We start from the raw sequence: 26,513 nt of genomic DNA, 5'->3' as shown, positions 1-26,513 counted from the left end.
GACCATCACAGATCAATCTCCAAACTGCACACAACCATTGACAAGCACCTACACCCTTGATCTCAAGGGGCCAGAGTCTTCATTTTATGAAGAGCCCCAGGGCACACATGCACAGTTCCAGAAGTGCTGCCCTTGGGGCTCTGTGGATGACTCTCAACCTCAGCTGCATATGAAAAACATGAAGGATCCTCTGAAACCAGCCCATGCCTGACCCCTCCCATAAGGAAGCTTGTTCTGTAGGTCTGGATGGTGTCTGGCTATTGGTGGTTTGAGAAGCTCCTTGGTGGTTCTGTCAGCAAGGGTGGAGAAGCTTGCATTCAGATCACCACTCTTGACTAGAAAAAGGGTGGATAGAGTTCTCCTCAGAGCTTTATCAGGCATTGTAGCCATTTGCCCAGAACTGTACTGAACCAACGCCCCTGCTCTCACACTTATTCCTGTCTTCATCCTCAGGATGGCTAAGAGGAGCAGCAGATGGGATGATGGGGCTTGAGAGGACACTGGAGAGGAAGAGATGCCACCCATTAGAGGACAGCATTTTACTGCCCAAGTTACCATGATCTCACTCACAAAGCAACGTCTTGCTAATGAGTCATTGAAGGATGATGCACTTCTTCAGGGAAAATGACAGATATTTTAAAATCTAAGATGTAAGTCTGGGACATTTAGTGCTGGGCAATGTCAAAAAACTTTTTTAAAATTTGATTTATGTGCAAGGAAACATCACCCTAGTTAGCTCTTAGACATTTAAGATGGAGCAAAAACAGCCAACTGAACAAATGCTGAGCTAGATCTCAGTCATTGCTGTGGCTGAGGACACAAATATATAGGCCTTCATACTCAGTATATGGGTTCTCAAAACCAACATTTGGCCCTCTCAAACTATACACGACAGCCTATCATTTTAAGAATGAGACTTCTAGGGGTCAGCCAGGGTACAGATGGCAGTTCTGTGATTTATGAGTTGTTGACCTTAAACAAGATTCTTGTCATCTCTTATCCTCAGTTCTCCAACTACGGGATCAGAGCACCCTTCTCAGACTATGTATGGAGCCCAGGGGTGGATGGTTTGTCTAGTGTATGCAAAGCCCTGGGGAAAACAAAACAGGAAACTAAATACACACACACACACACACACACACACACACACACACACACACACACACAACTAACCAAACAAATAAAAAGCATTAACTCCACAGATTGCTGTAAGAATTTAACAAGATGATTTGACAAAGTACCCAGAGCCTGGTACTAAGAGACAAACACCGCCAGCAACGTCAATGAGAGCCAGTTGGTATCAAAAGTGGAGCAACTCTGATGGAAAATCTTTAGTCTGACTTTCATCAAGCTGTCCTGTGGGAAGATCCTGGCAACTATGTATAAATATATAGGAATGGAGTGCTGCACAGAAGAATGAACAATTAGATGTAACTCAGAGGTCCCAATAGAAATTAGGGATTCGGCAATCTTACCAAAAACAATCTGCAGATTCAACACAATGCCCATCAAAATCCCAAAAAAATTCTTCAGAGACTTCAAAAGAATGGTACTCAACTTCATATGGAAAAGCAAAAAACTTCAAACTCTACTACAGAGCTACGGTACTGAAAACAGCCTGGTATTGGCATAAGAAAAAACAGGAGGATCAATAGAACCAAATAGAAGACCCGGATATCAATCCACACATCTTCGAACACCTGATTTTTGACAAAGAAGCAAAAAATATCAAATGGAAAAAGGAAAGCATATTTAACAAGTGTTGCTGGCATAACTGGATATCAACATGCAGAAGAATGAATATAGACCCATATCTATCACCATGCACAAAACTCAAGTCCAAATGGATCAAAGACCTTAACATAAAGCCAGCCACACTGAACCTTATAGAAGAGAAAGTAGGAAGTACACTTGAACGCATTGGCACAGGGAACCACTTCCTAAATATAACCCCAGCAGCACAGACACTGAGAGAAACAATTAATAAATGGGACCTCTTGAAACTAAAAAGCTTCTCTAAAGCAAAGGACATGGTCAACAAGACAAATGACAGCCTACAGAATGGTAAAAGATCTTCACTAACTCCACATCAGACAGAGGTCTGATCTCCAAAATATACAAAGAACTCAAGAAATTGGTCACCAAAAGATCACATAATTCAATAAAAAAAAAATGGAGTACAGACCTAAACAGAGAACTCTCAACAGAGGAATCTAAAATGGCTGAAAGACACTTAAGGAAATGTTCTACATCCTTAGTCATCAGAGAAATGCAAATCAAAACAACTGAGATTCCATCTTACATTTGTAAGAATGGCCAAGATCAAAAACACTGATGACAACTTATGCTGGAGAGGTTGTGGGGAAAAGGGAACACTTCTGCATTGCTGGTGGGAATGCAAGCTGGTACAACCTCTTTGGATATTAATATACTGATTTCTCAGAAAATTATGAAACAACCTTCCTCAAGACCCAAGCAATACCACTTTTGGGTATATAACCAGCCAGTGCCCGTGAGAAGGTTAGGGGACAGCAGCATGTAAGAGCACATCAATCTTTTAAATGTCGTACAGCAGTGTTTCTCTACGTGTGGGTCTTCACCCCTTTGGGGGTTGAATGACCCCTTCACAGGAGTTACCCAAAACCATCAGAAAGCAGATATTTATGTTACGATTTATAACAGTAGCAAAATTACAGCTAAGAAGTAGCAAGGAAAATAATTTTGTGATTGGGGTCACTACAACACGGGAACCGTACTGAAGGGTCGCAAGCCTCAGGAAGGCTGAGACCCACTGCTGTAGAGTGAATCCAGAATCACTTAACCAGAGACACAGACTAAAATAACAGGTGAGACACGGACTGTGCTGCTCTTGGGGTGGTGGAATTCCGGGTGAGCTTTTGTTGTTTTTAAAACTTCTCTCTTTTTCTTTTCAGCAAACAAGTATTTCTATAGCGTAAAAAACAAAATGCAGTTCCCGTTTAAAACTAATTACTCGACCAGTTCAATGTCCCACGTTCAAAATCTTTGAAGCATAATAAATTTTGTCTGTGGCCTCTCCATTTTAGGAATTTAAATGGGGATCCCGAATAATCACCAAATAATCATAATTTTATTTCTTTTGGTTGCAAATGCCTGTTCTTTGGGTGTCTAAGCGCTCTATAAGCCAAGCATGGCAGACCTTTCCCCTCACTTACCATTCTGGGTCTCCATGGCAGGTCCTGGAAACACAGCGGATCCCTCTGTCCCCACAGCAGATCCCTCTGTCCCCACACACCAGTACATACTGGGTGGTCGCTGTGACGTGCCAGCCATCAACCCTCGAGGCAGCAGATCTCTAGAAGGAGGTCTTGCTCTTGTCACCGGAACCGCCACTGTGCAGTGGCCACCGCTGTGCAGGCGGTCTAACGCACGGACACATAGTCACGGCGCTGCAGACACACGTTCATTCTGGTGGCAAAAGACATCAAATTAGAAAGCTCCTCCCTTGCAAGCCCTTCTAGGGACTCACTATTTTCTTTGGCTTTTCCCCTTCCCCTGCAGTATTTCTTCATAATCCATGCATCTGGCCAACTCTGTCAGACAGGAACCCTGAAAATACAATGCCTCCCAACATCTCACCTTGACACTGGGCTTAGAACTTGTTTATGTGAAAAGAAACTCAAAATTATCACAAAGCAGCTCTTGCAGTTTTCAGTTGTTCAATCAACCCTTATCTATTTTATCTGGCAAACTAGCCAGGCCCTGTGTGGAACCCAGTGCCACCAAAATGGCAAAAATAAGTCCCGTATTGGCAGGACTCATACTTTTACTGGGATAAGGCAGGCACAGGGTTGGTCACAATCCCTTACCCAGGACTAATATCTCTGGATGTCTGGGGGTGTGCATGTGATCCCCAAATGGGAACCAGGCAATGGTCCCAAAGAGAAGGGGTCTGGAAGGAATTGTTGGTTATGAAGTCAAGTGAGCCCTGCAAAGGTGGCCTCTTTCCAAGGTGACATTTGACAATATCTAGAGATATTTAGGTTGTCACAGCTTGGGAGAGGGGTGCCACATGCACACAGTGGGTAAAGGTCAGATGTGTGACTAAACAGCTTCCCGTGCATCTGGCCACCTAGACTTCTAACCAAACTAAGACTCATCTTCTAACACTGAGCAGACTTTGATCTATGGCTAAACTGCTCTGCCATGCTTGGATTCCCCTAACCCTGGTGGCCCTCCAACCTGAATGTCTGTGCTGCTTTGCTGAAGAAAGGTACAGACCTATTTTAAAAGACCTTCTTAGATCTGACCCAAGACAGGAAGATTTTAAGTTGATATGTGTATATATACACATATATATCTAAATGCATGTTCCCATAATCCATCATATACATAAAGCACTTAAGTACCATAAGCACTTAAGACAACCCTAAAATGTGGAGTGAGTTTATAACCAAAAATATCAGTAAGAAGAACTAACGGTCATGAGACAGCTCAGATACTACGTGTGTTGTGGCTGTCATACTGAGGGCTTTCTGTTAGGTATCAGCGGTGTGACATTCAGTTGGAACTTTTCTCCTCATCTTCTAAGAATAGACCCACACCCTACACCCCCACATCCCCACAACCCCTGGCAATCTCACAGGACTACTGGGTGACTTTGCATCGTAGACTTTGAATAGTCACTCCTCCAACAGGGCTAGCATGACCAGTATTTAAAACAGAGCAAGGACTTGGAAGGTCAGCAGGGTCTCATGCCCCCTTTTGATGAATACACTCAGAATATCCCTGGGCCCCAGCTCACAAGTTCTAGAAGCTTCCCTCAAACCATGTAGCCACTGAGCAAGCCACAGAACAAAGAAGAGGTAAAGGGGGCACCCAATTTCTCCTCTAAAAGCTTAGGAATGCCCTGGAGGGGTGGTGCAGTGGGGACAGAATGGGTCTGGGGGTAGACTCTTCCAGGCAGGAGCAAATGTGGCCAAAAGAGTCCACGCAGTGGCCTTGCTCCTAATACCCACTCTTCTGTGAACCAGAGGACCAATCATTCAAAGAAAGGTACTTAGAGTTGAGAAGAAAGAGAACACAGGAGAGCCAGGCAAAATCCGGAACTGTGTATGTCCTACAGCCCAGTAGAAGAGAAAGAGGGAAAACATCGAGACAGAGTCTGATTGAAAATCAATCAAGGCTCCACGTTACCCATGAAAACCCAGAAACTCCAAACAAACCAGGCTCCCACAAAGTCAGTCCATGCAGAAGATCTCAGTCAGCCTTCATTGCCAGTCACGTTCAGAGTGTCCATTTTGATCACATGCTCCATCACTCCCAGTCCAGCTGCCCTTGGTGAGCTCCCATTAGATCAGTCCCACCGTCTCAGTGGGTGGACGCACCCCTCGTGATCCTGACTTCCTTGCTCACGTTCTCCCTCCTTCTGCTCCTCATTTGGACTTAGGGAGCCTGGTTTGTTTGGATGCTCACCTTTATAGACCTGTATGGAGGGAGGAGGACCTTGGACTTCCCATGGGGCAGGGAACCCTGACTGCTCTTAAGACTAGAGAGGGAGGGGAGAGGGGAGGGGGAAGGAGGGAAGGGGAGGGAAAAGAGAGGCGGGGAAGAGGTGGAAATTTTTAATAAATAAATAAATTAATTTTAAAAAAAGAAAACCCAGAAACTGAGACCCACAGTTTCAAGAACCTTTCTAAAGCCACTGAACATACAGGATGCATTTCAGAGAGTCCCCCATGGCAGACGTTCCTTCTCAGAACAGAACTGGCTTGGTATATAATGTGTTTAAGCTACACACACACACACACACACACACACACACACACACACCAAGATATTTTAGGCTAATTCTCACCCAGCACACTTGGTTCCCCTTTCAGTTTCCTTTTGCGAATCACTCCACAGATAGAGGATTCTGTCATAGGAGCGGTCTTTAAACTGCAGCTCTTAATTTGGGTTTACACCCTAAGGTAGGCATTTTAGGACGAGGTATCTGGATTTACTCCATTTCTGTCCTCAAACAGCCCCAGTGCTTCCTTGTGCTTCTCTTTGGCAGAACAATGCAACAGATCACTGTGGTAAATTATGAGTTTTCATTTTGTACCCTACAGCGGGCCTTGAGAGTTTTCTTCAGTAGTGACCACTTTCATAATGTTTTAAAGACCACCCATTTCCTTTTGGCAACTCTTCACACCTATATGAATGAACATTCCTAAATGATTATTGACGAACCAAAACAAGGAGGTTGCCGTTCATTCTAAACAAGCTTTACTGAGCCGTTTTGGTGAAGAGTGAGTTCTGAAGATCTCGTGATGCCGGAGGGGAGGGAGGGACAACAAAAGAAGTCATTCCTCAGAGGTTTCTGACCGAGGAAAGCCGAGGGTGTTTCTGCAGAAGGTTTGGGAAGGACAGTCAATATGGGGCACTGAATGTAGAGTGAAGCATGCTGGGACTGCTCACATCAGTTAGCTCCGTGAGTCAAAGCCTGGTCGAGATGGAAAGCCAACCATTGTAGATACCACTAGTGCTTTCACTATCCTCTGAATAATACTGGCACCTACATACATGGATGTCAAAGGATGTTGTTTGAAACCCCACATGAGTGCAGAAAGGCTGGAGGACAGAAAAGTCCCACATCTAACTTAAGGCGATTCTTTCACTATCCCAACACCGTACATAACACTATTCACGGGGGCCTGCTGGCATGGTTATGAGGGGTGCCACAGTGAACAAGGAGGTCTCTGCCCTAACGAGCCCCAGTAGAGACCTTCAGTAAGTGGGCAGAAGATGAACAGATGAAGGAGGATATAGAAGAAAGGAAAAGGGGGGCACGGTAGATAGTGCATGGTGAGGGAAGGCTCGGGAAGGCTCGGGAAGTGGAAACATGGGGCCACAAAGCAGAGGCTTCAACCATGGAGGCCGGGGGGCAGTGGCCTGGGCTGTGGAATGGAAGGGGGCTAGACTGAACGGAAGGGGGAGAGTCCTGAAGACCCCATGAAGCGGAGGGACGCATCCCGTCAAACCATTAAGAATGTATGTACGCCATGCTGTTTCTAGGGAAAAACCTATTGCTATCATTCTGCTAAATGGGCATAGCAATATAGCAATAAAATGGCCTCAATGACACATGGCTGGCTTTCTAAATCAGTGCATAGTTCACCCCCCCATCAGAGAAACTTCTTGCTGTAGACGGAAATTAATCCAAAGATCCATAACTGGACAATACAGAGAGTATGAGACTTTGGAACACTCCGTACTAAATGGGATGTCTTGCTCATACACCTCCCCTCAAGGCTCAGGGATCTAGGGGTAGGAGGAGGTGGAAAGATTGTAACAGAGAGAGGTAGTAGATGACCCCAAGGAAACAGCATTGTTGAAACACAACAGGGCTGAGGCTCACAGGAGACTGTGGAAGGATGCACAGGGCCCGCACAGGTGCAACCCAGGCAAAAATCCCAGCCCTGAGAAGAGGAAGTGGGCACCAAGTCCTACCTCCCAACCAAGAAGCTATTTGTAGTTGTCATACCTGCTAGGACAGAGAAAATCAATTTTCGGCCACACTCCAAGGCAGGCCCTACACCCAGAAGTTGTTGATCAACCCAAAGCAGACTCCATGTTTTTTGTGTGTGCTTTTTGTTTATTTGGTTGGTTGGTTGGCTTGCTTAATTTGGTGTTTTGTTTGGGTTTTGATACAAAATAATATAAAGCAGAGACGTATATGGGAGGAGTTGGGTGAGAGAAATAATATGGCAAATATATTGTATAAATAATTTTAAAGACTACTAAAACAAAGAATGTATATCTACTATATCACTATGCCCCAGCTAGAGCAGAGAGAGGAGGACTGTGATCATATATAGCAGAGGCAGCAGCAATTTCCACTACGGAGGAGGCCGTGAGAAGAAGACAGACCAGGATACTTTTGGGGGATGGAGCCAACAAGACAGTAGACTGGACTCAGAGATGATAAGACTTTCTAGGGTTCTTATTTTTAATTCTCTCTTTCCTCTCTCTCTGTGTATGTGTGTGTATGTGGTGTGTTTGTAGTATCTGTGTGGTATGTATGCATGTGTGTGTTCTGTGTGTGTGGTGTGTAGAGTGTGTGATGGTGTATGTTGATGTGTGTAGTGTATACGTGGTGTGTAAGTATGTGGTGTCTGTGGTGTGCTGTGTGCATATGTGTGCTCTGTGTCTGTGTTGTGTAGTGTGTGTTGTGAGTACATGTTGGTGTGTGTGTTGTGTGTGTGTGTGTGGTGGTGTGTGTTGATGTGTGTGGTGTTGGTGTGGTGTGTGGGTGTGATGTGTGGGTGTGGTGTGTGTATATTGGTGTTGTGTTGTATGTTAGTGTGTGTGATGTGTGTGTGTTGTGCTCATAGGACAATCTTTGGTGTTGGTCTTTGCTTTACACCATGTTTGAGACTCCCAGTTTCTTCTTTACTGCTGCCCATATCAAGCTAGCTGGCCAATGAGCTTCCGGGAAGTCTGCTTGCACCTCCTATGCTGGCATTACAGTCTTGACCACATCTGGCTCTATGCGGATTCTGAATTTGAATTCGGATCCTTACACTTGACCAGCAAGTGCCTTACACACTGAGCCATCTCCCCAGCTGGTTTACTATTGTTATTGTTGTTGTTGTTGTTGTTGTTAAAATTTATCTAAGCTATCAAGGAGATGCAGAGGTCTGGGTGGAGGAAAAGTTGGCTGGCCCTAAAGCTTCCTTTAGGACAAATTAAGTGTTGGTAAGCTATTTTTTTCTGGACTGTGAGCGAAGACAATGAAAACCAAATTATTAGTTGAAAACCAATTTAGTTGAATGCTAAAGATTTTCAAATGTGCATATTGTGACTCCTTTAATACTGCTGTGTGAGTGTCCAACTCATTAAAAACAGGGTATTTGGTGAGCATTTGCTAAGAACATAACTCTTATGACTTGTTTTGGCCTGCTCCAGTCCTTGCAGAGGTGGGCGCATGCAAGAGAAAATTTTAATGGCCTCGAACTGACTATTGGCATCCTTAGAACTTCTCCATCGCTCTCTTTATGGTCACCCCTTGCCCTTCTAGGATTCTGCCCTCCTCTGCACTGGGGAACACAGCCGGCTCAAGCAAGAGTTTTTCTCAGTAGCCACAGAGAGGCGACCACTGGTCCAGAAGCGCGCCCCAGGAGTGGAGGAGGGGAAAACCTCCAGGCCACCCCGCGCCACCCCGCGCCACCCCGGTGCCCAGAGCGTGGAGAGCCTGCTGGGCGGTCGCCTCCCGCCACTGGCGCTCACGCACCCCCACGCGCACACACGCTCAGATCCCCGCTCTCTGTTCAAAGTCAGGCTTTCTTCAAACGCAAAAGAACTTTCTAGCCGCCCTGGTGTTTCCTAGTTTTGTTTCTGAACTCTGCTCCCCGCCCCCATTCCGCTCCGGTCCCGCGCGGGATTTCGGGGTCCCCCCAGGCTCCGGTGCTCCAGAATCGCACCCGCTTAACTCTTCAAAGGACAAGGGGTCGCGGCGCGGTCTGAGAAGCAGCGAGGAGACCCGGGTCGCCCCGAGATCCAGGAGCCTCCAGAGCTGTGACCTGCGACCTCTCGGGCACAGGCCGGGGTCCGGAGCACGCGGCAGCTAGGGGTGCGGGGTGCCGGCCTGGGGAACAAGGCGCGGGGGTTGTGTCGCGGGACGCAGGGCGCGGGGCAGGCGGCCGCGGTTGCACGGTGGGGGGGGGGAGCCGAGTATGGGTCCGGGAGGCACGCGCGAAGCTTTGCTGTCCAGCCGCTGGCTTCAGTCGTGCCCCCGACTGAAGGGCAGGGTGAGGGTCCGAGCAGCACTTACCTGCAGCGGTGGGGTCGGGGCGCTGAGGGCGGGCGACATCAGCGGGCCAGGGCCTGCGGGTCCTACCGTGCTCTGCCCTGCGAGGCTCTGGCCGCCAGACACACTTCCTCAATCCTGCGGCCGCCTGGCGGGCGGAGAGGGCGGGTGGCGCGGAAGCAGGGCCGCGCCAGAGGGTCCGCTGCCCACGGCCTCAGCAGATGGGGACGCGGACCCTCGGATGGCCTGCCTCGGTTTTCCTAGCTGCTAGATGTCGGTGACCAAGCTCATTGCTCGCGCTTTGGTAGACGCTAGGGCTCTGGGACTTTGTAGGGTCTTCTCCAAGTTCGGATGCCCTGCTGTCTTCCCTGGGGACAGACACAGTACTGCTCCGGTCTCTGCTCAGCCTTTAAGGAAGGAAGCCTTTAAGACTCTGCTCTAGTAAATGATTGATTTCTATCTTGTATGTTGGCCATATACTCTAGCTGTAAATATAGAAGGACGAGGATAATAATGTGTGTGCAGGTCTTTAGTGAGCAGTACTGCTTTTTAAACGTTGATGTTCTGTAAACTGTACCTTTTCACCACTAGTTCGCTAAATTAATTATGAACATTTGCAAAGATATCACTAGTTGATGAATCTTTTCAGATTTTTGGCCTCTGGAATATCTGGGACTACAGGCCCATTGCCTGGTTGATTTTGATAAGGTCTAAACCATGGTGCAATGTTGTGCCAGCTGATACCACTGGGGAGAATAACCAAACTCAGGCTAAACTCTCATGTCTAAGCTGCCGTCAGGCTTCCCATGCGCCTCTGATTTTTTCCCTCAGAGAGGAGAGTCCTCTGCCGAAAAGCAGTTCCGTACCTAGACATTCCCGCGGTAAGGTAACAAGGAATATTCCCGAGACCACACACAAAGCGCATAGACAGATCGCCAGAATTCTCTCTGCCAGTTCACAGAATCTGAGCAGCTGTGGGCCGCCTGAGATACGTGAGGAGCAGCGCAAGTGTTTACCTAGGAGCGGTGTTCGTCAGGGAAACTCTTGCGGCTCTCCTATGCTCTGTTTTCCCTCCATTGAACTGAAAAAGGAGGCGCAGTTCTGCACTCCTGTCCTCACCACCGAGGTTCTCAGACCAATTAGCAAGGGCAGCAGTATGACTGCTCCCGAAAAGTCCCTAAGAGTTTGCAAGGCGTGGCGTCAGCAGTTTGAATGAGCCCGGGTTTGGTGTCGAGTTCAGAGCATACATCGATGCCACCTAGCGTTACTAGGAGGAAATCCATGCCTAGTGGCAGGACAGACACGAGGACAGACACTTGGCTGCCAATACTTACTGTGGCAAGAAAATTTCCGCTTTAAACAAGGTTGGAAATAGGTTAGGAAAAACGCCCAGTGTAGAAAATCATCTGGAACATTCGACACATGTATGGCCTGATCCCAGCATTCACCTTTACCCAGAAGGCGTGCGTTAGTCCCAAGCTTGCAAAGGAGACTTTACTGCCTCACAGTTAAGATTCCTTTTCCCTTCTTTTTCATTCCCGCAGACCCATGTTTTGGCCCGCATTCCACCCAGATTTTCAGAACCCTGAGGTTGGAATGGCCGTCTCCAACGGGCTTCAGCTGGTAGACCATGGTCAGAGGTCGATCCAACCACTTACTTCTCAGAACGAACAGCCTACCGAGGCTTACTGTTCTTTCTGTCTTTTGATGTGTGTCTTTACTCAGTCAGATCCTCGATTTCTTCTGATATCCCCAACAAGGATTTAAACACCACTACCCCCAATCTCCACTTGCAAGTGCAAGTTGTTGTTGCATAGACTCTAGTGAGGAGTGGACATTAGAAAGTAGCTGCCCAGCTGGGTGGTGGTGACGCAGGCCTTTAATCCCAGTACTCAGGAGGCAGAGGCAGGCGGATCTTGGTGAGTTCGAGGCCAGCCTGGTCTACAAGAGCTAGTTCCAGGACAGCCAGGGCTACAAAGAGAAACCCTGTCTCAAACAACAACAACAACAACAACAACAAAGCAAGAAAGAAACGCAAAGAAAAGAAAGAAAGTCGCCACCCACCAAAGGTGAAGCTAGGGCATCCCAAAATGTCTTCTTTTAGTGAACACACCCAACCCCAGCCATACAGCTGCACATATACATGCCCCTGCACACCTTTACACACATATTCAAACATAGCCATTCCACCTATTGTCTCTAGAGCGGCTCTCTTCAGGCAGTCATGCCCTACTTCGTCAAACGACAGGAAGTGTGATTTTTACACCATCTCTTCACGTTTGGCCGAAAGCCCAAACGACCATAAGTACAGTAGCACACACACTAGTGCATGTTAGCAGAGGTCCGAGAAGACAGAAAAAGTCCAAGCTCCCCTGGGCCATTTTAAAGGGGGTGGGCCTTCTCACACATGTCAGTCACCTGGACTTTGGACAGCTTGATCTTTCCAGACCTACCCAAGTTCGGTGAAGGTTTTTGCTCCAGCATCAATGTCAGGTCAGAGCCAGGCGACTGACATTTCTTGGCAATTAGAAGCCTTAAGAACTTCAGCTAAGTTAGGTCCACACCCTTGGATCATCACAGAGAAAAGTCACACACACACACACACACACACACACACACACCAAAAAAACCAAAACTAAAAAAACAAACAAACAAAACATGGTCACTATTTGGGGTCAAAATGTTTTCCCTAAATCCTCATTTTCTGTACTCAGTCAATGAAGATTGGTTTGTGATTAAAAGGGACTTGGGCAGCATAGAAAGCACCTTACACTTAGCCTGTAAGGCACAGGGCTGTTCAACACTCAAGACTACAGGAAAGGACATTACCATCAGGTAGAAGAAGGCCTGTGTGTCACTGACTGAAGGAGTACAAGTTTGACCGCCATTACCATTGCTTACCAAAAGCCACAGTATATAAGTCTCGGAAAGAAGATTCTGCCACATAACTCAAAAGGGGTTACTCCTTCAGTGGAAAAAAAAAGACTGTTTCTCAAATGTCCAATTTTATTTTGTCATTGCTGAACATGATCTGAAGTTAGGATCAGAATTCCCAGTCCAATCAATTTAAAAACCATACCACAGGGGTCAACCTTAAAGAAGTGAAATCTAACATTATATAGATTTTCATTTCTAAATACAGTATATTACAGAAGGTTAAATATACTACCTCTGTGTACTTACAGCTATAAAAAGATACATTAATGATACCAATTATAAATAATGTAACATTTCATATTAAAGGCATTATTGTACAATGGAGGACTAGCAGCCCTCTAATGTACTATGGTGAATGGGTAGTGCCTAGAGTTATTGAGATGCTGAAAGGTCAGTGTATGAGGCCAAATCCCGGTTTAATCAGTTACTGGTAGTGTAAGTGCTGAGGGGGGAAAGAAGGTGAGTGGAATATTGCTTGTCTCTGACAGGGCTGAGAGCCCCAGTTCATGCATCATAGTCTTGATGCACATACTGCTCTGGTATGAGGCTTTGTTTTCGCTGTTGCTCAGTCCAACTTAAATCCTTAAGTGTAAGCATCACAGCCAATTAGAGAGGTGTGAGTTACTGACAGCTAAAGTACCCAAACAGCAGTCAACCCAATCGGTTCTATTCTTAGAGCATTCTGAGAACGGCTTTAGTTTTCTAAGCTAACCTATGAAATTTGCAGATCACATGGATACATCAAAGAGGAAAAAAAATGTCATAATGTGAAGGAAATATCCAGGTCACTTGGTTGGTGACCGCGTCCCTTATGGGATTCGGGTGTCATTAGCTAATCAATCAGAAATGAAAACCCAAACAGGATTTTACAGCTACGGAGCTGTTCAGTGGCAGCTGTCTCTCGGTGTACACTTTACTGATCTAAAACGGGTAACAGAGCTGGAGAAAAGAAACAGGGAGCGGGTGCACCCATCACCGAATGTGGTAGAAACGGGTAATTTGCCAAAGTGAACAATGGCTCTGAGTGTGTCAAATGTGCGGCTCAACTGCCTAGGTTTGCTCAGCTAGGGTAGCTCTAAAATGGGCTATCAGTGGCAAAGGTGACTCTAAGGATGCTCTCTGCCAGAGAAGGACCTTCGGGATGGCTGACCATCTCAGAACTACAGGGCAAACTCTTTGGGATGTTGATTTGCTCATTTCAATGTCAGGGTTGTTTTCAAGAAGAATCCAACCGTCAGTGTTAGTATGCAGCCCTCGGGACCGGCACCCCTACAGACCAAAGCCTTCTGAAGTCTTTCCTTGGCTTATGTTTCCCCTAAGCTGCCCGCACTGGGTCCCTGGGAACCTCCTTTCCTACCAACACCTACCCTTGCTTGTGAATAGTCCCACTTCAACCTCAGGATGAGGACGAACTTGTTCCCTGCACAGGGGACCCCGAGGAGCCCATGAGAGAGCCACACATGCAGTAAGCTCTTTCCACATTCCTCCTGGGGTCAACAAAGCATTTAAAATAACTGCAGGACACTCCAGAGACCATCTCGTATTAACAGAGCCCTGGAGGTCTTTGCTGTGTCCTGCACTTAGGCTAAAGGCAGAGTCACAGCTGGAGATGACCAGTTCCTCCCCAGGCAGGCCTGCAGCTTCACACGTAACATCCAGCCACCCACAGTTTGGTCCATAAAGCATGAGTGTGAGAGGAAAATCAAAACCAGGAAACGCTAGTAGACCGAGTGTCCAGAAGAGAAGGTTCTGGGAAAATGAGCGCTGTCGTCCTGCTCTCTGCTTGTGGCAAGTTGGAGCTGCCACAGACAGTTGTCCCGCTTTGGAGGAAGAAACAGGTCTGTTGCTCAGGGGTTCTTGTCATTCAGTTTGATGGTGACCGTTTTCACTTCTGTATACTCAGCCAGGGCGTATTCACCTCTGTGAAGACAGAAAAGGGACAGTTCACACTGTCAGTTCATGGATCTGGGAAAACTCTTCTAATGCCCCAGCTGTCTGGTGCACAGTTTGAGTGCTGGGGTTTGTGGGACAAGACACAATGCGTTGCCCGGCCGGAGTAGGGGCAGTAGGCACTCTGATGTCCTTGGTAAGTGTCGGGAGCTGAAAGAGTGAGTTTAAATGCTAAGTTCCTGTGTATGGTGCTTTTGAAGCCCTTAAAAGAGCTAGGGTTTGCTCCTGGACCAGGAGAGATGGGAACACCAGAATAAACCAGGGTCAGTTCTCTGGGTCAGGCAGGTGGCTGCAGAAGAGGGGCCCTTGCAGGTGGATGAGGGGAATCTGGGGTGTGAGAACTGCACAGGTTGTGTCAGTTTTAAGTCGTAATTTTTTTTAGAACTTGAAGAGAGAGAAATAGCTATGTCTATGCTGAGGAGGCAGCCCGGGGCCCACAGGGACATCTGGCTCTGAAGGGCACAGCGGTAAGAGGAGCTGGGTCAGACTGCAGAAGAAAGGGAACAGACACTGGTCTAGGCTAGACACAGGGATGTGATGGCCCTCGGGTTAGCATCTTTGGAATGGTTCCTTCTCTAATGACTAAGAGTTTTCCCAGGAGAACTGGAGAGGCCATCTCTGTATTAAAAGATCACAATCCTGTCTCACCTCTGAGACCTGCAGGTGAGCTTCTCAGCTCCGTGTCGTCAGCATCACTTCTGAACGTGTTAGAAATGCAAATTCTGGGGCCTCACCCAGCACTACTGTGGCAGGTAAAACAGGGAAGGCAAAAGAATAAACTGTGTCCACATCTCGCTCCCCTGTCCTGGAGCACATGGTAGGTTGCCCAGCAAGGGGGAACCAATGCTGGAGATGGAATTCTTATGGTTAATCAATCAACTTCGAAACAGAGACTTTTCTGGGTCATTTGGGTGGCCCAGTGGTTCTTAAGAATTGAAGAAGAGACCTGAGCAAAAATGAAACAAGACACAAAAAGATACCACCGGGGTGGCTGGGAAGATGGCTGAGGCCCTGAGCCAAGTATGAGGCAAGGAAACCCAGTCCTCATAGCCTCTGGCCTAGCAGACACCTCGATCTAAGCTCAGAGAGAGCTGCACCTGTCCTGTCGAGCTTGGTGACATATGATGGAGTCATTGAAGACTCTGATTTTTCAGTACCATTAAAAAAAACCTAATATATTGATGGGATCAGAAATCTCCTCAGTGGGGTCAAGGGGTTTGTGTTTAGTAAGTTCCCTGGGTGGTTCTGATGCCTTCTTGAGTGTAAGAGCAATGATTGCTTAGGACTGTGGAGTAAAGATGATTGGAATCCCCAAGACGGATTCAGCTGTGCCATGGGAATGCCACCAACTAGGGAGAATTCACTCACTCTGTGCTGACTGAGGAATGTCACCGTTAAGAAGGTGTGCGGTTTTTAATGTACTATGTGTTCTTACAAAGCAACAGGGAAAGCACAAATCGCCAAATGGAAAAACTCGACGAAGGACATACGCCTTTTTGCAGAAAAAGAAATTCAAATTCCAATAAGCGTGAAAGGGACACTCACACCTGAGGCCATGTAGAATCACACAGAGACACTTTCATGTGGCTGAGCACACTGAATTCTAGGGATTCCTTCTGAAAACCACCACCCTAAGTGTGTAACTATATACAAGGAAGCTTATAAACAAGGTTTGTAATAATAATAATAATAATAATAATAATAATAATAATAATAATAATAATAATAATAAAGGCCTGTGGAAATAACACCAGTGCCCATTCTAGGTGGCTTTCACTAAAGGACTGGGGCATATCCAAAATGCATCTTCACGGACAAAAGGTAGCTTGCTTCCACATTAAACAGAGAGAATGAGTGGGTTTGTGCATATCCACAGAAAGTGCACCATAAACTTTCCAAATGAGCAAATAGTATTGCTTTGCAAAAATCCTAAGTACTGGCGGTTTATCAATCTCGGAAAGAAGAGGGGTGAAATCGTCCCGAATTAGCTCGTGTCAAACAGCTCTGAAGTGTCAGCACATTCTCGCAGGAAACGGGCTGTGGATTCCTCCTTCTTCTTTCTATTTCCTCATCTGTTGTTCTGGTTCAAGATGCTGCTGTCCTCATTCAACCCCTCACCCAGTCTTTTTGACATCAGCCACCAAAGCCAGTTGGGAGCTCAGCCTTCCTCCTAATAACCCCCCTAGAATATAGCTGGGGACAAGGGTTGATAACAGTTCACTGACAAATGCCCAGAACCTAACATGAAGCTTCGAGTAGTAAAGATGCCCAACAAATATTTCAAGAGGAAAATCGCCAAGAGCTCAAAGATCATGTCCTTTGCGAAAGTGTAGGACCACACTCACCTCTCGCCTACAGGGTCTGCTGGAAATATGCCCTTGGACCAACTGTGGTCAGCAAGGACGTCTTTAGAGACTCAGCTGGGAGTTTCAAGGTCAAATTTGAAGAGCAACACAAGACAGGCCAGAACAAGTGCTTTTTCCAGATGTTTTGGTTTAGGTTTCTATTTGTTTCTGCCATTAAATTTTCTTAAAAATTTAAATTTAAAATTTTCTTTTAACTTATAAAAACAAAACCAAATGAAACTAAGGGTCAGGGAGAAAGGTCTGGCCTCGCTGCATCTCTGTTGTATGAGTTTTTGTTGGCTCTCTCGGATGCCTTACTTACACGGCAAAGCAAAGAAGCAGAAAGCAATGCACCAAGAGGAACCGATTTTTCAGGCTCCCTCCATGTCCAGCCCAGAAACACACCCTGGAGGGGCCAGTAGATGTGCAGTCAGTAACCAGCCCAGCTCTGGGTGACCAGTTTGGGGAAAACCATGGAATCCACCTTATGGTGCTCCAGCATAGAAAAGGGGAACTTGTTACGACAAGGAGACATTAATTCAAAACAACTGAAAATAGAAATTGTTTTCAAAGCAGTTTGCAGGTTCCTTACAAATGGTTTTTAAATACTTCATCAAAAAAAAAAAAAACCTTTGGAAAAATGTATGCCAAAGAAGTCCCTGGCACAGCTGTCAAGAGAAAACATGGCCAAGGTCTGTGAGCTTAGCAAGTCAGTCTGTGGCAGGCGCAGGGATCATAGACCCCAGCCAGGATATGAGTGGCCCAGGTAAGTAAGCTCTGCTGGACACCTGCAGAGGTTCTAGGGTAGCAGTGGCCAGGCAGGTGTTCCCCGTGTGCCCTGCAGTCACTCTGTGTCCTTCCAGTGACTTTCACTTAGAGGCCTGGCGTGCTTGCTGCCTCCCCGCCTCTAGAAGGAAGGCTGTGAGGGTGCTGGATTCCTTGGTCCTCACAACCCGCCTGGCTGAAGACAAAGAACCAGAGGAGACAAGTGGCCCCTTGAGCTCCAATGGCTTCACCTGAAGGGACTGACAGAGATGACTCCTAGGGCCAGGGGTCAGCTCAGTGGTAACGAACTTGCCTCATATGCTGGATGACCTAAGTACCTTTTCCAGTGCTGCAAAAAACAGAACAATATCTCCCCAAACAAAATTAAAAAAAAAACCACCAATAAGACACAGGTAGGCTCTGCTTAGCAAGTTCTGAGCTATGGAAAGCCCAAGGCCAGGTTGCCAGTCGGTGTTATTTGTAACTCTTGTCGTTTTGGTTGTGAGCCTAACCTTTAACGGCTGAGCCCTTTCTCCAGCCCTACTTTTAACACCTATGATCCGCTAGCCTCCTGGGTAGGTTTTGTCCCCTGAAAGCTGTAATCCCCTCTCATGGACTGTCTCCACAAGAACATGATGACTGTGCAGGGTCTTTCACAAAAGTTTCTGGAATCTGTGCTCAGCAAATGCCAGCTGTCGCCAGCGTTGTTACTATTGGAGGAGCCTGGAAGGAACTCGGGTGACTCTAGCCCTGGCCTCCCAAGCTCGGCTGGAAGGCTCCTCTGAGAGGCCATGAAGTAGAGGCTCCAAAATGGCAAACCCAACAGGCTGCCAATGGGGCACCGAGCTCCTGCCACGGGTCTTTGTGGCCAAGAATCAGTAAATTACTGCCGGAGAACCAGTCACAGGATCAAGGACCGCAGAAGACTGTGTGGTGTTTGCTCCTGTGTGCAGATGGTTCTTGAGTATCTTTTATGAGTCGAGGATAGTCTGAGCAGAGCTGAGGTGGAGTAAGGGGCCCTATTTCTCTGTAGACCAGTCAAGAGCTGGTGGAAGCCAGTCCCTACCCATTGGAACAGCCTCAAGAATCGACAAGCAGAGCTGCTCGGTAAGGCCCAGGCTGGTCTGTTCTGACTACAATGGCAGACATGTAGAAGGAAAAGCATTTGTATATAAATGGCATGGACTGTTTAAACAAAAGGGAGAACATGAGCTCTCAGAAAGGTCCAAGGACAGCCTTGGGGTGTTATCACAGATGGCTCCCCAGGATCATTGAGCCTACCAGGATGTTTGTCCACACTGGCTAATAAAACCCAGGACAGCAGTAAGGGAGAACAGAGGGAGATGCCAGCATGTAGTGACTCCACCCAGGGACACTCTGCCCAGCTTTGGGCCTGGGCCAGAGGCAAGACGGCCCATCCATTAATCTTAGGAGGTTAGGCAGGAAAGAGACACAGAAGAACTTGTGTCAGGCCCAGAATGTTCTGCTGGGGCCATGGAGGTACAGCACGGCCCCTCAAAATAAAGTATCCAGAAGGAATTAGAGTCACCCACAGTATGACTTCAAAGCTTGTGGCAGGCTCTGGAAGCAAAGCCAGACAGATTCGGAACCTGAACAAGCCAGTCTGCTTTCTCAGATCAAAATGGAGACATGTAGGCTAAGGCTTACATTCGCCACCCCCCACACCCATCCTGCTATCTTAGGCCAAAGAACTGTAGGATGTCCCTAGGATGATGGCACTGGGCAGAGCATGAAGCTGAGGCTGCAGGCTGGTTCTGGAGATCGGGGTGGGGACAAGGGTGGGAAGGAGAAGGGACAGATCCTGAGCAGCCTCCATCGAGGACCACTAGCCTCCATGGAAGAGTGGAGGGTGAGGGGTCAGAAACACTTACAGTTCCCGGCCATTTCCAGACATTTTGAAGCCACCAAATGGAGCCTGTGTGTAGAACGCATTGTAGCAGTTGATCCTAGAGAAAGGGAGAAAGGAGTTCTGGTTACCCGGAGAACACTTGCCTGCATCTTGAGACACTGGAGGCATAATGATGCCCACCCAATGCGTGGCCTTTGGGCAAAATTTCCATAACTCGATCACAGCACACACCTTACACTCTTTACTCCTGTTTCCTTTTTTCCCCCGCTAGAAACTACAGCTGGAATATATGGAGGAAAAGAGCTAGGGAGGAGTTAGTGTGAAATGATCAGGCCTGACCTCAGAGCGCTGCTTTCTAGACGACGTCTGTGACTCTAAGCTTATTCAGTCCCTTTGAGTCTCACTCCATTTATCCAGAAATGGGCATGAGTACCAAATTTTCAGAATTATCAGGGAACAGAGATAAGCGTCCATCCTTAGTAGGTTAGTTATACTCTGCCTTTGGAAGCCACCAGAGACAAAATCATAGAGGTCGGGTGAGACAGCTCAACGGTCCAGGTTTTGAAGCCTCCTCAGCTATGTCCCGTGACCCTTGATCACCATAGATTCTGGACCCTCAGAACAAACAATTCAGAACCAACCAACTTCACACCCAAAGGTCTCGTGCAGAAATATTTTTCTCTTTGACAATATTCTCTAAACAATAGTGTACAATAAATACCAACACAGTACTGTATTAGGTCTCACAAAGCATGTGGATGATTTTGAAGTAGGCAGGAGGGGATGAGGTATATCTTAGTGGTAAAATACCTTTCTAGTATGTTCCAGGTCCTTGGTCAGTATGGTATAGATAGATAGATAGATAGATGATAGATAGATAGATAGATAGATAGATAGATGGATGATGGACAGACAGATAGATAGACAGATAATAGCAAATAAGCAATCAAGCTGGAGGATGTTCCTAAGCTGTCTGCACACATGAGAGGCCTGAGTGTGGTGTAGGAGGTCCTTCTGTCTTTGTGTTGCTTTCATTGGTTAATAAAGAAACTGCTTTGGGCCTGTTGGGTGCCAAATGGAGAAGGACGCTTAAAAAAAAATCCCACACTAGCTCAGAATTGAAATATAGATGGCTATTTATCTAGGGGTAGACTCACAAATCAGAGTCCTCTGCTTAAACGGAGATCAAACACCAAAATCTGCAACCGAAACAGAGAGGCCAAAAAGGAGGCCAAAGGCATGCTCTACATCGGCATATATAGTATAAGAGGCCACGCCCCAGTGGGCGGGTAACCACTGGCTGTAAGAATTCCTACAGCATGAGTGGCCATAGACTTTGGTCTCTCAGTAAGGAATGAGTGCTCTACAGTTAAACCCCGAGGGCCAACTGCGCTAGTTGCGTGATGCTGGACAAATTATTCTGTCTCTTTCTATGCCTTGACTTCTCCGGGTAAAAAATGAAGGACTTGAGGCCATCGGGTGCCCATTTCACAGGACACGAGTGACAGGTGAACACCACGTCACTCAAACAGTGAGAGCACATCCCGCAATCTCCACTAATGGGAGGAAAACGAAGCTAGCAAGCCTGCAGCTCAGGTAACACAAATGCTCCAGCGCGCATGCGTGGCTCACCAGACTGTGCCCGACTCCAGCGCAGACGCCAGCTTCAGGGCTTTGTCGAGGTTTTTGGTGAACACGGCTGCCGTGAGTCCATAGTCAGTGCTGTTCGCTCTTTTGATCACTTCTTCAAGGTTTTTGAACTTCAGTATTGGCTGCACTGGTCCAAAAATCTGTAATCAATTACAGGACGAGTAATAGCAGACCTGCGTGGAGGGGATTGTGTGCCCTGATCAGGCACCCAGTTTTTATGCCTTCCCATAGTTCCAGAGTGCCTTCCCTTGGGACCAAGAACCCCCGAGACCTCTGTAATTGGGTGATGGCTAAAATTTGAATGAAGGGAATTAAGATAGAACAAAAATGGAAGATTCAAAAATATATGCGTTGCATCTATGATCCCTCCATGCCAGCACTGTCTTTGAGAACTGTCTCAGAGCCTGCACAGCAGGGTGTACAGAAGGAGAACCATTGGCTGGCACTCTGCAAAGTCCTCTAGAAGGGTGTCCACAGGTGGGTGAGTGCTGCTCCCCTGGTGTCTTTGTACCTTAATGGAGATACTTAAACTGTTTCTGTAGCGAGTCCCAGGGGAAGGATGGGGCCAGTGATCACAGAGCAAAGGAGAGGGAGAGGAACAGCACAGGGCTGCCCACTTAGAGAGATTCTGAAGGAAGCCTGGGATTGATTCACTGCTGACCGGAATTACACGCCAGGACAGTGTGCCGACTCTAGAAATGACTTCTCAGCTTCCTCGGGACGTCTCATCAAGAAGTATGCAAAACAGCAACAGCAGCGAAAGAACAATTTTAAAAAGAGATGCATAAAGATCTGAGCTCTGATGCTGGGCCGTGGTGGCACACACCTTTAATCCCAGCACTCGGGAGGCAGAGGCAGGCGGATCTCTGTGAGTTAGAGGTCAGCCTGGTCTACAAGAGCTAGTTCCAGGACAGGCTCCAAAGATACACAGAGAAACCCTGTCTCGAAAAACAAGGGAAAAAAAAAAAGATCTGAGCTCAATACCACCACAGAACTGTGAGAAACCTTTCAACACCTCTAGGAGAAAGTACCAGGCCAGGCAATGGTGGCACACACCTTTAATCCCAGTCAGTACTTGGGAGGTAGAGGCAGGCAGATCTCTGTGAGTTTGAGGCCAACCTGGTATACAGAGCAAGTTCCAGGACTGACTCCATAGCTACTGAGAAACCCTGGCTCGAAAAACAACAAACAAGAACAAAAAACAAACAAACAAACAAACAACCAGAAAAGGATACTCTCCTAACAGGGAAGCCCATGCCCACCCCCCACATGGCTGTTCTTCTGTTCTTGAAAATCGAGTCACTTGACCTCCAACTTGCTCCTTTTGAGCCTGTGCAGAAACAGCCACCATGTGCCTAACGTTGGGATGGAGAGGCAAAGGGGAGATTTCCGCTTTCATGGGGGTCTGTTTAATCTCCATTCTCCCCAACTGTGGCAGAAAGGTCAACGAGAAGAATTACAGCTGGAACACATTCCTTGAGGGACTCTTGTTGTTTAAGGACAGTCTGAGGAGTGTGAAGTACCACAGGTTCTGAGTCCATAGTTTGGTGACTGGTAACAGCCACAAGGCTGAGAGATGCTGGCCCCGGGCTGTGCATGAGTTGGAAGGAGATGAACTGCTGTTGCCTGGAGACCATGAGCAAGGAAGGAAATGGGGCTGGAGCAACTATAGCTGCTGTAGGTCTCGGGACTCACCAAAGACATCAGAGCCCCAAAAGACAGCAGGGCTACCCAAAAATGAAACTGTCCACCCTGTAAAGACTTCCGGGACTCCTGGGGCCTCAGAAGAATTCTTTGAAGGAACCCTGGGGCCCCAGTTTTGGCCGTAGCCGCACCCACCTCCTCTTTGGCAATCCTCATGTTGTCTGTAACATCTGAGAAGACAGTAGGTTTGATGAACAGCCCTCTGTCCTCCATGGCTGACCCCCCGCATTCTAGCTTGGCTCCTTCTTTCTTCCCACTCTCAATCAGCTCGAGGATTTTGTCAAACTGCTTTTGATCAATCTGCAAAACACAGAAGGGAATTAGAGGCACTTCCTCCCAGAAGGCAACTGTTGTCTTATTTTCAAGGGCTTTCATCACCATCAGGGGCCCTCTGCTCTGTGTCCTTGTCAAGCCCTAGATCAGAGAACAGACAGCCTTGTGGGCAGATAGTCCTCCCACGCACAAACCAGGGCTCTGTGGACCATGGGGCCACAAAGAGATTGGCTGTTCTCACCTTCAGATTGAGGCCTTGCTCACATGTCTAGTTCCCCTCCTTGTGCTGAGAGGTCAAGTGTAAGGATTTAATGGGTTCTGAAATGGTTGTATTCCCTCGGGTCTTGGCATTCTGCTAGGATTACTGGATTTAACAAGTTAAAAACACAAGGTGCCCAGGTAAATGCGACTATCAGAAACACAACACGTGATCACTTTTAGTTTAAGTATACACCAAACAGTGTTTGGGATATACTTAGGCTAAGTTTGGTGGTGCCAATATTTACCTGTGCACCACAGATTGGGGGATGGGTACTACTGGAATTATTCCATCATAGTGCAGAGGAGGGGGCAAGAGCTGAGTAATTGAGTCTGCATCTCAGCATCCCTGGGAACAGTGGCATGAGCCTCACAGCAGGGGATGGGGCTGCTTCTTGACTGGAGGGAAGCAAACTCAGAAAGGTTCTGTCTACTTTCCACTACCTCCTCATTGACTCCAAGATGCCCTATATGACAAGCCACAGATTGACACCCAGCCGCAGGACACAGTACTCAACCATCTGTCAAAAAGGCTACCCCTCTTGGGGATGGCTCAGCATAGAAGATGCTCATTCTGTCCTCGTTCCTAGCTTTCTTCCTCAAAACCAAATGCTCCATCATGATCCAGTTGACCCCGCTTCCTCCCTTCCAGGCTGAGAGAGATAGAATTTAAGCAAATACACTGTTCCTGAGGCTTTTAGTAACACTAAGTAGGAAAGAAAAATTCAGGACTGAGGAGACAACTCAGTTGGCAAATCTTAAGAACCTGAGTTCAGATCTCTGGAATCCATGGGAAAATCGGGGCATGGTGACCCATAGCTATAATCCTCTCAAAAAAAATGGTGGACAGCGATAGAGAAAGAACCTGACCTTGACTTCTGACCTCCACACAAACATATGGTACCTGCACACATAATGTAAACATGGCTGCACACACATACGAACACACACAGGTATACCATAAAAATGTATCTATAGAAAAAGGATGAAAAGTAAACAGGCACATTTCAAGTACAGAAAGTTCTTTGAGTTTCTGTGTAAGGGACAATAAAAGAAGAACCAAATATCCAATGGTGGTACCAGCATAACTTCTTCCACGGCGAGATGGGGAAGAAATCCAAGTGCATAATCACACTTGCTTGCCTACCTGTAAGGAAACCCTGGAGGAATAGTCTAGGAATAAAGACCATGGGACTCCCCACGGTGGGGAGAGGTAAGAACGGGTGTTGGTGGGGTGGTGTGGGCGGGGGGAACCTCTACACTATAATCCTTTGTACACAGTTAGGGTTTAGAGCCACGGGCTGACATACCCACAGAAAGTAAGGAAAGAAACCGAAACACCTGAGTTCCAAGCCCCGTCAGCTTCTCTGGGTGAACCACATTTTGGCTTAAAAGTTCCAGATGGGGCTGCTGAGATGTTCAGCAAATAACAGTGCTGGCCATCAAGCCTGACAACTTGAGGACAATGCTGGACTCGGCAAGGGGTCCACACAGTAGAAAAAGACAGCTGTCCCTGTCAAGGTGTCCTCTGGTCCCCGCATATATACACAAATGAATACACATAAAAATTAAATAAATAATGCCACTTAAAACATCGTTTTAAATGTGAAAAAAAAGTACTTTATGTTCTGAAACCTCTCTCCTCCTAGGGGGCCGGCCAACTTAGCTCACTGGAGCGACTTTGTCAGGCCTCAGGTCTTTGCTGGCTGGAACTTTGTTATACTGACAGATCCCGTCTTCCCTGTAGGCAGCATGGGTCCCTGTCAGAACCCCTACACACCCAAACTTCACTCCCCCCGATGAGTTCTCATAAACACGTTTAAATCTAATAGTCATCCATGAAATGTCAGCTGCTGCCTGTAGTACAGGAAGAAAGATCTGTCAGGAAGTAAAATGACAGGGCAGGGCGCAGCACCAGAAGTGGGAAAAGATGGCTCCCTCAGGACCAACTACGGCTGTGCTGGCTCTGCAGAGGACGCCTCCAGATCCCGAGCAGGCCAGGTGGCCTCCTTGCTCGTCTGCCAAGCTAACCCGAAAGATGATGGGGCGGTCCAGCAAGCGGGCTCCAGTCTTGGCCCCCGATCTAGGTCAGCTAGCTCTTCCACAGGCCTGAGACAGACAGGAGTGTTTAGGCAGCAGGACATCCTTGCAGAGGAAAACCTTAAAGGTCTTGGAAGGAGAGAGACCATCTCAGGATCCTAATCTAATGTGCAGGTTGGATAGGCTAAGTGAGCTCCAAAGGAAGTCTGCGTGACTGAGCGCAGGTGGGACGGACACCCACTCCTGGGAAGAACCTGTGTGTCTGGCTCCAAATGCCGCACTGGAGACTTGGGAAGAAAAGGAAGGAAATGATAGGAGAAAAAAACTCCTATTCCATTCCAGATTAAAATGAAAACTTGTGAATTTGTTACTAATTTGGGACCATATTTGGACCAAGGCCACAGACTACCTTGCGTCAGGACTTCAGAATTTGTGATTGAGGGTGGGAATGAGGTATGTACACCTCTTCCCTGCCAGGGACACAGGACACCAGAGCCACAGAGTACAGAGCACTGGGGTCAGGGTTGGCATCACCTTGGCCAGAAAATCTCCCTCCACTTCTTCCCAGTATCTGCTCAGGATGGCTAGGCGAAACTGACGGAGATGTCCTGAAATCACACAGGGATGCACGTTCCTTCTAGGTCAGAGCCCTGGCAGTTAGTGCTTCTCCCTAAGAACAAATCTGTTCCCTCCATTGGGTACATTATGGTGATATGACACCCTCTGAAATTAAAATAAAATTTATTCCCTGGTAATGCTGAAACTTGTGTGGGCAGTCCATAGATGGCGGTTCTGTTGAACTTGTCCATATTGGGTTTCATGGTCTAAGTTGATGAGGTCTTTTCCTCAAGAAGGCATTAGATCTCATTTTAGATGGTTGTGAACCACCATATGGTTGCTGGGAATTGAACTCAGGACCTTTGGAAGAGCAAGCAGTGCTCTTAACCAC

The 26,513-nt window shown here is 47.2% G+C and overlaps 2 protein-coding genes across 3 annotated transcripts in view; both read right to left on the bottom strand.

Moving 5' to 3' along the window:
- Positions 1 to 10,908, bottom strand: part of Lrrk1 (leucine rich repeat kinase 1) — a 141,904-nt gene extending 130,996 nt beyond the window's left edge. Inside the window, exons 1-2 of one of the 2 annotated variants that reach the window (XM_087901569.1) lie at positions 10,789 to 10,908; positions 3,195 to 3,447 (exon numbers count right to left, since the gene is read on the bottom strand). In XM_087901569.1, the coding sequence (XP_087757695.1) occupies positions 3,195 to 3,312 (118 nt within the window). In that variant the 5' untranslated portion in view covers positions 3,313 to 3,447; positions 10,789 to 10,908. Of the gene's footprint in view, positions 1 to 3,194; positions 3,448 to 9,796; positions 10,175 to 10,788 lie in introns of those variants that run through there. The other variant, XM_087901568.1, reaches the window with a different exon arrangement.
- Positions 10,909 to 12,760: 1,852 nt separating this feature from the next.
- Positions 12,761 to 26,513, bottom strand: part of Aldh1a3 (aldehyde dehydrogenase 1 family member A3) — a 35,006-nt gene continuing 21,253 nt past the window's right edge. Inside the window, exons 10-13 of the mRNA XM_087901289.1 lie at positions 23,129 to 23,293; positions 21,272 to 21,429; positions 19,662 to 19,736; positions 12,761 to 14,629 (exon numbers count right to left, since the gene is read on the bottom strand). Coding sequence (XP_087757415.1) covers positions 14,557 to 14,629; positions 19,662 to 19,736; positions 21,272 to 21,429; positions 23,129 to 23,293 — 471 coding nt within the window. The 3' untranslated portion in view covers positions 12,761 to 14,556. The remainder of the gene's footprint in view (positions 14,630 to 19,661; positions 19,737 to 21,271; positions 21,430 to 23,128; positions 23,294 to 26,513) is intronic.

This window comes from Myodes glareolus, chromosome 24 (assembly GCF_982192425.1).
Source record: "Myodes glareolus chromosome 24, mMyoGla1.1, whole genome shotgun sequence".
NCBI classification, from domain to species: Eukaryota; Metazoa; Chordata; class Mammalia; order Rodentia; family Cricetidae; genus Myodes; species Myodes glareolus.
This window is presented reverse-complemented; position numbering and strand designations above follow the sequence as displayed.